Here is a 14,765-nt window from a genome sequence, read left to right on the forward strand (position 1 = left end):
CAAGAGATAATACGATTTTGTTACAGCGCTTGAGGAAACACAGCCCCCTATGGTTCACTCAAGTGATTGCAGGCTTGCAGGAGGAACTGGTAGTTTGGTAGTTTTATCAAATGTAGGCTATTCTGTATATGTATCACAGACCGCGGGGGGTAAACTCGAGGATTAGTGGACACATTAAATTGCCCGTAATTAAAACATAAAGGAAGAGAAATACAAAACAGAGGGGCTGCAGAAAATTCTAAATAATCTTAAAAAAACAAAACTGTACAGTGCATGCTAGTACTAATAATCCAAAATACCCCGTTTTAAAATGTTTTTGCACCTTAATTCATTCAGGCCATATAATATTTCCCGACTCTTAAAATGCCACAATAATTATAACCAATATACTACTTCCACCCGAATGACCAATCGGGCTGCTGTTTGTTTTCGAACACGCCATGGCTCATGACGCTTGTTGTAATAGAAGCGGCAGTAATTAAAAAGCTGTTGTGAAATGGTGTGGTTGGACAGAATGTGGCAGTCAGGAGCGGTGAGAGCGTTTGGCGGTCTCTAGTTGACGGTGTTTGCTGTGCCAGCCGGGCGCCGAGTTTCGCTCCTACGCGCTCATCTCGAAGCAACCGCGGCGATGTGTCTGCATGTCACGCACACGCCGTATGGACTGGATCTGCGCGTGGTGCCCGCCCCACTCGTTCCAGTGCTTGTAAGGCCCGAATTCGAAAACATACTGGTAGCCACGGTAACCGGGGTACTGGTACCCTACCCACCTGCAAGAGACAAGCAGACCCATACCCTTTAAGATAAGTATTAGATGAAAGAGATAATGGCTGTTTATAGTGATTATTCTATAATAATTGTGTTTTTACATTGAAAGTATATTTATGTGTGTAGGTTAGGGTCCAGCAGAGTGTCTAATCAAAATTGCTCAGTTGCTCAGATTTTCGCAGATACTGTGCATTATCATTCCCTTCGCTGTCTAAGGTACAGAGAGCATTTTTGACTGCGTTTGAGTTTGGATAGAGTGACTGTATGTCTGTCTGTATTTGGTGTCTGTACAGTAGTCTGTACTTGGTGTCTGTACGGGCAGTCTGTATTTGGTGTCTGTATGGGTAGTCTGTACTTGGTGTCTGTACGGTCGTCTGTACTTGGTGTCTGTACGGTAGTCTGTACTTGGTGTCTGTGCTGACAGGCTGGACTCACGTTCCCCCAGTGACCTGGAGGCTGGCCACGCGGTCCTGGAAGCCGTAGGACCACAGGCTGGGAATGTCCTCATCACACACCTCCATCTTACGGCCCTCGAAGTTCACACACTCAAACAGGCAGATCTTATGGTCCTGGGGGTCCTGAGAGAGGGAGGGAGAGGTGGAAACTTGACCTGAGTTTGCGCATATATACTCAGTGATCACTTTATTAGGTAGACCTGTACACCAGCTTATTAATTCTAATATTTAATCAGCCAATCATGTGTGCAACTAAATGCATAAAAGCATGTAGACGTGGTCAAGAGGTTCAGCTGTTTTTCAGACCAAATGTCAGGAATGTGTGACTTTGACCGTGGAATGATTGTTGGTGCCAGACAGGGTGATATCTCAGAAATTTGTGCATTGTGAGCCAGGGGTGCCAATAATTCTGGAGCCCACTACGTGAGTGTGTGTGTGTGTGTGTGTGTGTGTGTATTTACATATGTACAGTATATGGGGACGGGTTGTTATTTCCCCCCCTTTTTCTTGTGGGGGGAAGGGGTTATTCTTGTAGACAACTTTTGCAACACAAGTTCACTTTTCATAAAGCACATTTGCATTTGAATTTGAGAGAGGGAGAGAGATATACTGATGTTTCTTTCATTTAGTTGTTAACATAAGCTTTTGCTGTAAAGTTTTGCAGGAAAAATGAATCCATTTTGAAGATAAAAAAGTAAGAGTGAGGGTGTTCTGATTGGTGGAGGTGAGTGTGGTGTTCTGATTGGTGGAGGTGAGTGTGTTGTTTTGATTGGTGGAGGTGAGTGTGTTGTTCTGATTGGTGGAGGTGAGTGTGGTGTTCTGATTGATGAAGGTGAGGGTGTTGTTTTGATTGGTTGAGGTGAGGGGGTTGTTCTGAGTGGTGGAGGTGAACGTGTTGTTCTGATTGGTGGAGAGTAGTGTGGAGACAGTCACTCACCATGCGGACAGGCCGGACGGACATCAGGCGATCGCAGCGGTAGCTATTGGACCAGGTGTCCCAGCGGGGGTACTCCCCCTTCTCCAGCATGAACATCTCTCCTGCCAGGTTCTGGTGCTCGAACCCCACCCAGCTGTGTGACACACATCCAGTCCTATTACACTACTGCCCTATTACACCATCCAGTCCCATTACACCACTGCCCTATCACATCACATGAACTGAGCAGCACTTTTGGTTGGTGGCTTTGGCATTGGCTGGTGGGGAGCATATACACTCAGTGGCCACTTTATTATGTAGACCTATACACCAGCTTGTTAATGCAAATATTTAATCAGCCAATCATGTGGCAGCAACTAAATGCTTAAAAGTGACTTTGACCTTTGGAATGATTGTTGGTGCCAGACAGGATGGTTTCAGTATCTCAGAAATTGATAGTCTCCTGGGATTTTCATGCACGACAATCTCTAAGAATCTCTAAGAGTTTGCATAGAATGGTGTGAAAAACGAAAAACAACCAGTGTCAACAACAACGTGTCAAACCTCAAAGTGGAAAGGCTACAGCAGCAGGCCAATGCGGCTAGAAAATAAGTCTAATAAATACCTAATAAAGTGTACATTTAGAATGATGGATAGATATGATCCTTTTCTTAGAGATGTTCTGTGTGTGTGTGACTGTGTGTGTGGATGCACTTGTGAGTGTGCAGTGTGCGTGGGTATGTGTAGGCACTGCGCTGTCCCTTTGATCTGGTTGTGAGGTGTGTATTAGACTTACGGTCCGCACTCGACCCTGATCGACCCGACTCTGTCAAAGCCACGTTCACACAAGTTCCGGCACTCTCCGTTGATATCCATCCTGCGACCTTGGAAGTTCTCGAATTCGAAGACACACATCTGCCAACAGGGAAAAACATGCGTGGACAGTTGTCACACTGCGATGTAGCCCGGGCAATATCCTGTCTTTCATTGCTGTCACACAGAGCTAATAATGATATAATAAGAGCAGAGATTTCATCCTACAATAACAGTGGCTACATCATCTGACATCCAGAATTTGAGGATGGCGGAATAAAAAGCTGTAGACTAACTGCCCGGAAAACGTTATTCTAAACACAGTTTATTTCCTTTTGGATATAAGCTACATTGTTACTGACAGTAGCCTAGGCGACTTCATCCACATGCAAGAAATAATAGTATCAAAGGTGACACTTGAAATAGTGACTGAATGATGAATGAATGTTTATTTTTTCTTTTATTTATTTTTTTGAAAAAAATGAATGAATGAATGTTAAAATGTTGTGTTTGAATGTTGTGTTTATTGATATTAGAGTGCTACGTGTATTGTTTATAGCTGTGCTGTATTGTTACGCTCGCTCGGTTTAACGGGTGGTCACAACAAAAAGACTAATAAAATAATTGTTTCTTGTTGTGTATGTGTGTGTGTGTGTTTGTCTGTGTGTGAGGAGACCTACTCTGTGAGAGCGTGTGTGTGTGTGTGTGTGTGTGTGTGAGGAGACCTACTCTGTGAGAACGTGTGTGTGTGTGTGTGTGTGAGGAGACCTACTCTGTGAGAGCGTGTGTGTGTGTGTGTGTGTGTGTGTGTGAGCAGACCTACTCTGTGAGAGCATGTGTGTGTGTGTGTGTGTGTGTGTGAGGAGACCTACTCTGTGAGAGTGTGTGTGTGTGTGTGTGTGTGTAAGACCTACTCTGTGAGAGTGTGTGTGTGTGTGTGTGTAAGACCTACTCTGTGAGAGTGTGTGTGTGTGTGTGTGTGTGTGTGTGAGTGTGTGTGTAAGACCTACTCTGTGAGAGCGTGTGTGTGTGTGTGTAAGACCTACTCTGTGAGAGTGTGTGTGTGTGTGTGTGTGTGTGTGTGTGAGTGTGTGTGTAAGACCTACTCTGTGAGAGCGTAGTCCTGCTCCAGAGGAGTGGCTGCCGATGCTGCCCTGAGCTGCGGAGTGAGACATGTCTGCAGAGAGGGAGAGAGAAACGGACAGGTCAGGACAGGGCAGGTCAGTACAGGGGGAGAGGGCAGGTCAGTACAGGGGGAGAGGGCAGGTCAGTACAGGGGGACAGGGCAGGTCAGTACAGGGGGACAGGGCAGGTCAGTACAGGGGGAGAGGGCAGGTCAGTACAGGGGGACAGGGCAGGTCAGTACAGGGGGACAGGGCAGGTCAGTACAGGGGGAGAGGGCAGGTCAGTACAGGGGGAGAGGGCAGGTCAGTACAGGGGGACAGGGCAGGTCAGTACAGGGAGACAGGGCAGGTCTGGGACAGCATCACACTGGAACAGGGAATAACGCACACGTTAGATCACACACATAATTCTGGAGCACCCCCAAACCAAGCTCCATTCAGCCTGTAGGGAGGACTAGCTGAGCTCTTCCATATCATACAACCATATGGACCTGCACTGTACATGTGGATGAGCAGGCTGTCTTAAACTAACTATATTTATGGCTTTCATTGGCCTATATCCATACCATGTGCTTCTCCCCCAGAATCTGTTGTTATTGACTAGGGTATATTTCTGAACTGGTATGAAGGCTTCTTTGGGTCTGAACAATCAGAACACATAGCGCATAGCAAGCCTGACTGATAGCACTCCAGTCATACTGGGAAGAACACTGCAATATGAGAATCCCTCTTCTTTCCCTCTCTCTTCTCTCCTCCTCTTCTTACCCCTCCTCTCTCTCTCTCCCTGTCTCACCCTGTCTTTCCTCTCCTGTGAGATCCAATAAGACCTGGTAGCCAAAAATGATCTATTTCTAAATACAGACAATTTCCTGTCTGACCAGGACGCAGGATGTTATTTCCTGTTTCTCTGAGCTCATGGCTGTTTGTCATTCTGCATTAAGAAATAGTGGGGCTATATAGCAAGCATTTGGCCAGCTCTGACTGAGCCCCCACCTCTGCCAAACCCCCTCCCCCCACACCGTCCAAAAACAGAGTCTCACCTAGTGGCAGCAGGCTGGTACAGAGTGTAGGAGGAAGAGTAGGAGGAGAGGAAGAAGAGGAAGATGCAGTAGAAGTGCTGGGCTCAGCTGGGAGGGGTATATATAGGCACACACACTGTGTGTGTGTTTACACATAGTAGCCCCCTGGGCCATTGGCCGGAGCTCCCTCTCCTTTGGGAGGGGTGGGGGAGGGGGGCTGATCTGAGGTCTCGCTGACTCCGCTCATCGTTTTGTTTTGGGGGGCGGGTGTGCAGTCGCCTCCATCAGCAGAATGAGGGCGAGAGAATGGGGCAATGTGCTGAGCTCTGGGGTCTGGTGGCATTGTGCCGCGCGCCCAGCGCTGTCTCTGTGCGGCAGGGATTTCACTGCAGGCTACCGGGCTGGTTTCTGTGGTGTTTTTGGCTGCATGGTAACAGTCTGCCCTGCTGAAAAAAACAGCTCCAGCTAGGTTTTGAAACAGTTGGTAGCCGGTTGACTGGTTCAGACCAGCTCCCAGCTTAACATGCTTAACATGACCAGCTGGTCAACCAACTACTAGCTCAGACAAGCTACCAGCACTAGATGATTGACCAGCTCATACCAGCTTGACCAGCTTTATGACCAGTTTGGCCTTGCTGGTTGACCACCTCATACCAGCTTGACCAGCTTTATGACCAGTTTGGCCATGCTGGTTGGGTTGCTCATACCCAGCTAAACCAGGTTTATGACCAGTTTAGTTTCTCAAGATTTTACAGCAGGGTGGTCACTTCCTGCCAGTGTAGGCCTGGCAGGCCTGGGCATTCCGGGACAGCACACATCTGTAAAGCGGGTTTGGGTTAAGAGAGGGGGCAGGCCTGGGTGCATGTGTGCCACAGGAAGAACCCAATTTCATCACAGTTGCCCAAATACTGTCCATCCAGGCAGGACTCTGGGATGGCCTACCAAATGCCCAGTCTGTCCTGACAGTCCAGTCCTCACTCCATTCCCCACGTCAATCTAGCTGTCTTTTCTGCAGTCATCTATCACTCTTCATCACCACCTTTTCTCTGTATTCTTTTATTGGCTTTGGAGAATAATTCCGCAGCTGTTTGATAATGTAACATAGAGAGAAGTTGGTAATGTAACATAGAGAGAAGGTTGTAATGTAACATAGAGGGAAGGTTGTAATGTAACATAGAGAAAAGGTTGTAATGTAACATAGAGAGAAGGTGGTAATGTAACATAGAGAGAAGGTTGTAATGTAACATAGAGAGAAGGTGTTAATGTAACATAGAGAGAAGGTTGCTTGGGATATGGCAGATAATAAGCCTAGACATCCATCCATCCATCCATCCATTATCTGAACCCGCTTATCCTGAACAGGGTCGCAGGGGGGCTGGAGCCTATCCCAGCATACATTGGGCGAAAGGCAGGAATACACCCTGGACAGGTCGCCAGTCCATCACAGGGCACACACACCATTCACTCACACACTCACACACTCATACACTCATACCTACGGGCAATTTAGACTCTCCAATCAGCCTAACCTGCATGTCTTTGGACTGTGGGAGGAAACCGGAGTACCCGGAGGAAACCCACGCAGACACGGGGAGAACATGCAAACTCCGCACAGAGAGGCCCCGGCCGACGGGGATTCGAACCCAGGACCTCCTTGCTGTGAGGCGGCAGTGCTACCCACTGCGCCATCCATGCCGCCAAGCCTAGACATAAGAAAAGTAAATATTGCACACACACATAACCTACATCTCTTTCTTTCACATACAGAATACACAAACAAAATCTAAATCTCTTTTTCAGGCACACAATCAGCCCATTTAACTGCGAACAGACAATACACATTTGTCTGAGTAATTTCATTAGATTTTTCAGTGTCATGTGTTAATTTGCCTCATTTTATTTTTTTGTGTATTCGTTTCCTTCATTAAAACTGGGCTGTAAGAAATGTAACCATGTCAGAGATTACAAGCTGGTTCCACAGCCATAGTTTAGGCTAAATTGAGTTTTGTTTGGAAAATCTCCATTCAAAATTTAAATTAGTCAAGGACTAGGCATAATCCGTGTCGGCAAATCAGGCCCTAAATCATTATATAATCAAAAGGTCCTAGGAAGTAGCTCAGAGATACACAGAGGACGAGGGGAGCACAATCATGATATCTTTTAAATCCATCTGGAAAAGAACCATGCAAGTAAATACACCCGCTGAACACCTCTGACCTAAGAGTTTATTTGAGCTGCAGTGTAGATGCCACAGGGGTGGTTGTGGATTAGTGTGGAGGCAGGGCTTAACGCAGACCCCGCCCGTCGGGGGCGTGGCCTCCCACATTGTCCCGGAGGAGCGCTAAAGCCCGTGGCTCAGAGCAGAACAAAGGAGCCCAAAGCAATGTGCTGATCCAGCCCTGGCCGGTGCCCTGGCCCCTCGCCCGCCCCTGCCCCGTATATAGGGCCCTCAACGCACCCCTGCAAAAGAGACCGTTTCGTGGACCCCTCAACGCGCACGTCTGTATTTTGGGTAGGTCGGGTGAGGTTGTGCCGTGTCCTGTGTGCTGTTTACCTGTCTTTGGTCCCTCTGTGTCCTGAGAAGAACACGCCCAGACTTTCAGATTATTTCTCTAAAAAAGCTTGAATGCTTGTGTACAGCAAGAAATATCTATGCCAGCATACCTGTGATGATTAAATGTGACAGCAGGGCATTGCCATTAGTGTAAATGTTTTTTTTTTTACAATAAGATTTATAGGGGTTCATTGTGCTTATTGATTACTGTAATGATTGTTTTCTTTTTATTTTACTGTTTGGTGATGGTTTTATTTAATTAGTTTGTTAAAAAATGAATACATTTAAAAAATTCAATTGAAATGAGCCAAATTGAGCTGAATGACCTATTGCCATCAAACCCTTTTTTATGTTTTATGTTTATGTATATATATACCACTATACAGAATATACACTTATATTTTAAAGTCTGGGGATATATTCCACATTGTAATATGTACACTATTCACATTAATTTACCTGTACAAGGCTGTGCTGTGATATGCTGGATTGGGTTAGGGTTGGCGGGTGAACTGTGGTGATAGGCTGTCTGTGTGATGCAGATCGCAGCAGAGTGCAGTGATAGGCTGTCTGTGTGATGCAGATCGCAGCAGAGTGCAGTGATAGGCTGTCTGTGTGATGCAGATCGCAGCAGAGTGCAGTGATAGGCTGTCTGTGTGATGCAGAGTGCAGTGATAGGCCGTCTGTGTGATGCAGAGCGCAGTGATAGGCTGTCTGTGTGATGCAGATCGCAGTGATAGGCTGTCTGTGTGATGCAGAGTGCAGTGATAGGCCGTCTGTGTGATGCAGAGCGCAGTGATAGGCTGTCTGTGTGATGCAGAGTACAGTGATAGGCCGTCTGTGTGATGCAGAGCGCAGTGATAGGCTGTCTGTGTGATGCAGAGTACAGTGATAGGCCGTCTGTGTGATGCAGAGCGCAGTGATAGGCTGTCTGTGTGATGCAGATCGCAGCAGAGTGCAGTGATAGGCTGTTTCTGTGTCCCTGGCAGGTCAGTAATAAGCTCTGATACAGAATGGCTCTGACAAACCCTATGCCAATGGGCCCATGGAAGGTGAGTACAAACCCCCAAACCCAACGCTTTCTCAACACCCTCCAAACACTCCCTCTAAAGCCCAACCCCAAAACCCAGGTCGTTTTAATAATTCCAGGATTCTTCTCCAAACCAAACACTTCCCCAAATCTAGTCCTGTTTTAAATTGCCCATTCAGTTCACAGTCCACATTGAGCACTGGAGATTTACACTGAGGACCATGTTAATTGTGCATACAAAGCCAATGTGAGCATATTTATATATATATACACTCTGTGAGCACTTTATTAGGTATTTATTAGACTTATTTTTTAGACTTCTACTGCTGTAGCCTATTCACTTAGATTTATGATGCGTTGTGTCTTCAGAGATGCTCTTCTGCATACCACTGTTGTAATGTGTGGTTATTTGCATTACTGTCACCTTCCTGTCAGCTTTGACCAGTCTGGCCATTCTCCCCTGACTTCTCTTATTAAAAAGGCATTTCTGTCTGCAGAACTGCTGCTCACTGGATTCTTTTTTGGTTTTTGCACCATTCTTTGCACTAGAGACTAGTGTGTGTGAAAATCCCAGGAAATCCTCAAACCACCCTGTCTGCCACCAACAATCATTCCATGGTCAAAGTCACTTAGATCACATTTTTCCCCATTCTGATGGTGGATGTGAACATTAACTGAAGCTCCTGACCCGTATCTACATGATTACATGCATTGCACTCCTGCCACATAATTGGCTGATCAGATAATCTCATGAATAAGTTGGTGTAATAAAGTAAAACTGTTTCTAATAAAGTGCTCGGTGAGTGTATATCCAGTCTTTTTTTAAAAGATGAAATAAAAGCTCAATTTTATTGAAAATGAAATGCGATGCAGTGATACGTGTGTGTGTGTGTGCATTTCCAGTGTGCTCCGATGCAGTGATGAATGTGTGTGTGTGTGTGTGTGTGCGTGTCTGTGTGCATTTCCAGTGTACTGCGATGCAGTGATGTGTGTGTGTGTGTGTGTGTGTCCAGTGTATTGTGATGCAGTGATGTGTGTGTGTGTGTGTGTGTGTGTGTGTGTGTGTGTGTGTGTATTTCCAGTGTACTGCAATGCAGTGATGCAGTGTCTGTGCATTCCCACTGCGCTGCGATGCAGTGTCTGTGTGCATTTCCAGTGCGCTGCAATGTGTGTGTGCATTTCCAGTGCACTGTGATGCAGTGATGCAGTGTCTGTGCATTTCCAGTGCGCTGCAATGTGTGTGTGTGTGTGTGTGTGTGTGTGTGTGTGTGTGTGTGCATTTCCAGTGCAATGCGATGCAGTGATGCAGTGGGTGTGCATTTCCAGTGCACTGCGATGCAGTGATGCAGTGTGTGTGTGCATTTCCAGATCACGGTCTATGACCAGGAGTACTTCCAGGGCAGGCGCATGGAGTTCACCGCCTCCTGCCAGAACATCATGGAGTGCTGCATGGACAACATCCGCTCCTTGAAGGTGGAGTGTGGCGCGTGAGTCCCGCCTCCAAACCATCACCCCTTTCTCTGGACACACCATGCCCACGGCCCTGCCCTGAGGCCCCACTACTCCAGCTGTTCATATCCCAGTAACCAACCTGGATACAACCAGTAACTGTATAATAGACCAGTAACTGAATAATTTAGTCAAAATTGGTGAACTAACATTCATGAAGCTAACGGCTGCTAATGCGCAAATCAATTCTCAGTAATGTAGCCAATGCGATTTGAAACATCCTAAAAAGGTAAAAAGCACACACAATTCACAGTGAACCCTGAGGTTTCATTGATGTAAGGTAAAAGCTCCCGAAGTAACCCTTCTCGGTGTGTCTGTCCACCTGTGCAGCTGGGTGGGCTATGAGCACTCTAGCTTCTGTGGGCAGCAGTTCATCCTGGAGAGAGGAGACTACCCCCGCTGGGAGGCCTGGAGCGGCAACAACGCCTACCACATCGAGAGGATGATGTCCTTCCGCCCCATCTGCTCCGCTGTGAGTTTCTCTTCCTGTGCCAGAGGTCAGAGTGGCAGCACATACCCAGCACATAAGCTTTACATTAAATATATGTTTCAGCAGAATGGACCAATGACTTAACTTGGACGATGCAGACCTTTTATCATAGACAAAATAAAACATAGACATAACAAAATGAATAACAGGGAATACAATGTGAAGAGTGAAATGAAAGGCAGCAGAGGGGGCTGTGGGGTGCTGAGTGTCTGAGTGCTTCCCCTGCTTCCTGCCACAGACCCATAAGGAGTGCCGGATGATGGTGTTCGAGGGCGAGAACTTCATGGGCCGGCAGTGGGAGATGTGTGATGACTACCCCTCCCTGCAGGCCATGGGCTGGTTCAACAACGAGATTGGCTCCATGCAGGTCCAGAGTGGCGCGTGAGTATCCTACCTCTGAGAATGAACTCGGGGGTACCCCAACTCTGAGATGGAAACTCAGGGGTACCCTAACTCTGAGAGGAAACTCTGGGGTACCCTAACTCTGAGATGGAAACTCAGGGGTACCCTAACTCTGAGATGGAAACTCAGGGGTACCCTAACTCTGAGATGGAAACTCAGGGGTACCCTAACTCTGATATCAGATAAACTCAGACAGTATTGGGTGGTGAGTCAATGCTAGATGGCAGTTTACAGCTTAGAAACAGCACAGCTGTTGAGCTGTAATAAATATCAGCTTATTTTCAGATGTACAGTAAATGGCTAACTGCATGCTCTGCTGCCTGGTATAATGGTTAGCGACAGGTTCGGTGTTGTACCTTTGAGCGAGGTCCTTATCCTGAAGCACTGAAGTACTCAGTAAATATTAACCTGTATACATGGAGTGGATCTTTCTGAAGGTAAGCTGTGTTAGTCGCTCTGGATAATGTGATGTGTAATGACTCACTAGCGTACAGCACTGAGCAAAAGTCTTAGGCATATTTATTTTGTGCATAAATATAGTCTTAGGTGTTTCTTTTTTGTTTTATACGTGTGTGTCAGCAGAAAAGTACAAATTTTAGATTACATTTTACAAGAAATTACAGGGACAGAGAGCCGGAAGCAAGACGGAAGCAATGTTTTGAGCAACCTACCAGCTGATTTTCTAATAAAACTGCGGGAGTGTACCTAAGAGAAATTATGCTGTTTTAAAGGCGAATGGTGATAACAACAAATACTGAAACTAAGTGCTCTTTACAGTATGCTTTTTTCTTCACTTTAAGGAATTGTCTTACATGTGCCTCATACTTTTTCATAGCAGGTGCATGTCATGTGATGGCCAGTGAGAATGCTTCTGATGGCTCCCCTCTTACCTCCTTAGGTGGGTGTGCTACCAGTACCCTGGTTACCGCGGTTACCAGTACATCATGGAGTGCGATCGTCACGGAGGCGAATACAAACATTACAGGGAGTGGGGGACCCACGCCCAGACCTTCCAAATCCAGTCCATCCGAAGGATCCAGCAGTGAGTGGGATGCCCTTCCTCTCCCTCCTCCTCCTCCTCCTCCTCCTCCTCTTCCTAATGGCCCCACCTCCTGCCCACTACTTCAATATGCCTGCGAGACCCCAGATCATGGACTGCCAACTTGGTGCTGCAGTGCTAACATGCTAGCGTTTATGACCTGGTACCATAGCGCAAATGTGCTAAAGTTTATAACCTGGTACTGTAGCACTACAGCTTACCAACTGCTGCTGTTAATGTTAATTAACAGATGCTATAGTGCTATAAGTCTATAACCTGGCTCTGTGGTGCTAACATTTACAGCACTTTTATTCCAACATGTGAAGAAAGGGGAAGATGGCGTTAAAGACGTCTTGGAATTGACTTCTCATTGTCATCACTGTACCATCTGTGCCAAAGCGATTAATAAAGAGAACATGACCGAACTAAACAATGACATAAATACTAAATGACCATCAACTGCCTGCATCTGTTCTGACCACCCATAACCTTACCCAGCTGGGACTCTATGTCATAACCCTGTCCACCCTGAAGCTGTCTTTCCCATATCAATCTCAGCAAAGCCTGGATCTCAGGTGATCCCTCAAACTGGCATGAGAGAGCTACACAGAGGACTGCTGGGACACACACTCTGATATGAAAATGAAAAAGTAACAGGATAAGACATTACCTATTGGCTCTGTGGAGATGAACCAGGGTAACGTGTGCCTCTGGTCCTTCCACCTCGTGGATAACTGGCTGGTAAAATGTTGGAGCATCCGAGGTGAGGGCAGTGTATTCACATTCTACTCAAACAACACAACCAAAACTACCGTATTCAGGTAACATATATTTAGTCTAAAACTGCAGGCTGTAGTGCAGGTTACAGTAGTAAAAGTCAATAAGAGAGTGCCAAATCACTCATGTCACCAGGGGCGATTGTAGGATTGTATGTCAGGGGGGGCTGAGCCCTGAATTGCAGTTACATGGACAGATAAAGATAGGGGGGTGGCATTTTAGGCAATACTTTTTGGATTAAATAGGGACTTTTATAAAACTGAAAAATTACACTAGTCTATATAGTCTTACTTTTCTTACTATCAGAGATCATGTATAATTTACTGAATAGATGGTCATTGTCTTAACAGTCTAAGCAATTTAGCAGGCTTTTAAGGACAATATCCACTTACTTGTTTCAACACCCCTTGTTGTAACTAGTCTACAGTAGCCTGTAGTCTGAAAAATTGACCACCTGATGATCACCTGTCACCAGTGCTATCTTTCAGTGGTTCTTTTCTCTCTCTCTCTCTCTCTCTCTCTCTCTCTCTCTCTCTCTCTCTTTCTCTCTCTCTCAATATTTCCTGTCTCCTGTTTGTACTCTTCTTTTTCTGGTCTCTTCTGCACAGGTGTTTTACTGTTTCTGTAAGAAATGTTTTGAGCAACCTGTACCACAGGTTAATTAGTTTGTCCAGTGCTTAATAATGTTATAAATATAATTATTGTGTACGCTACATGATTGACAGGATCCCTACATCACTGAAAGTTAGCGTTTCTTTAGCTCTCCCTCAGATCTTTCCACTTGTTCTCAATGCACCTAACGTTACTTGTCAGTTTCTCTCAGTGAAAAAGCAAAGAAGCTTGGTTTGCTAGCGTTTTTGTTGATTAATGTTACTAGCAAGTGAGCTAACCATGGCTTATATGAAATAATCAACTGCTTTGATTATTACAAAACAGCACAAAATTATCAATTGTTATTCCAACATTCTCTAAAAGTACATCAAACTTCAGCCCGACTCTGGAGAGCAGTCTTGGGCACTAACCAGGGCTCCAGACTAACCTTTCAACTGTCATCAAAAAAGTTTGCTGTGGAATTGCACATTAAGTTATTTTACTACATTTTGGAGAGGCCTGTATTCATTGCACACTAGGCCTACATTAAGGCGATGAAAGCAGAAATAATGTGGAACATTTTATATTCATACACTTTTTATCCTATGCACTTAATGCATAACAACAAACCAAAGTGCTAATGGTACTTCCTTAACAGGCCTCATGAAAATAAATTTCCCTGGGCACAAGGTTCCTCAGATGAAGAGCTCTGATAGTTTGGCCTGGTTAAGCCAACTTGAACACATTCCTTTGTATCTTTTGTCTTGATTCTCAATGCTGATTCTGACTTTATCAGTTCATGCACATGCACCTGTTTTGGTGGCACCATTTTCCCAATGGCCTTACACAATAGAAATGCATATCATCTCAGATGTGGATATTTACATTTAATGAAATTAAAATGAAAAATGGTGCAATGGTGTTTAATATTACATTACATTACATTACATCCTTATCCAGAGCGACGTACAACAAACACACATATTAAAGTGAATTGAGAATAATTGAGTGCAAAATAGAAAACAGTGCAATAAAGGACATTAAAACATTCAAATAAAAGCATATTTCAAAGGAAACTTTGCATGTCAATATAACCAGAGCGAAATAACCGCCACAGTTGTATACCTCCGCCAACCAGTCAAGTCGCAGTTCACATCCCTGTCTGTCCAGACTCATTGGTGTTACCTATAATGTAAACAACATCATTACAACCTGAATATTTAGTTAAAGGCAGAGTAGTGGAATGATAAGACCCAGAGAAATATTTAATGATTTACATTT

General features: G+C 45.4%; 2 protein-coding genes across 2 annotated transcripts; one reads left to right on the plus strand and one right to left on the minus strand.

Moving 5' to 3' along the window:
* Positions 1-598: 598 nt before the first annotated feature.
* Positions 599-4,124, minus strand: LOC133107633 (beta-crystallin B1-like). The gene is made up of 5 exons (XM_061216651.1): positions 4,056-4,124; positions 2,933-3,051; positions 2,158-2,290; positions 1,201-1,343; positions 599-767 (listed from the first exon to the last, which is right to left on the minus strand). Exons 1-5 carry the CDS (start codon positions 4,122-4,124, stop codon positions 599-601), a joined length of 633 nt encoding a protein of 210 aa, XP_061072635.1.
* A 4,448-nt stretch (positions 4,125-8,572) lies between these two features.
* LOC133107632 (beta-crystallin A1-like) lies at positions 8,573-12,227 on the plus strand. Its single transcript, XM_061216650.1, has 5 exons — positions 8,573-8,698; positions 10,045-10,163; positions 10,516-10,657; positions 10,914-11,056; positions 11,976-12,227. The coding sequence occupies exons 1-5, from the start codon at positions 8,660-8,662 to the stop codon at positions 12,121-12,123; spliced, it is 591 nt and encodes a 196-aa protein (XP_061072634.1). The 5' UTR covers positions 8,573-8,659; the 3' UTR covers positions 12,124-12,227.
* Positions 12,228-14,765: the final 2,538 nt, after the last annotated feature.

This window comes from Conger conger, chromosome 13 (genome assembly GCF_963514075.1).
Source record: "Conger conger chromosome 13, fConCon1.1, whole genome shotgun sequence".
Classification (NCBI taxonomy): Eukaryota; Metazoa; Chordata; class Actinopteri; order Anguilliformes; family Congridae; genus Conger; species Conger conger.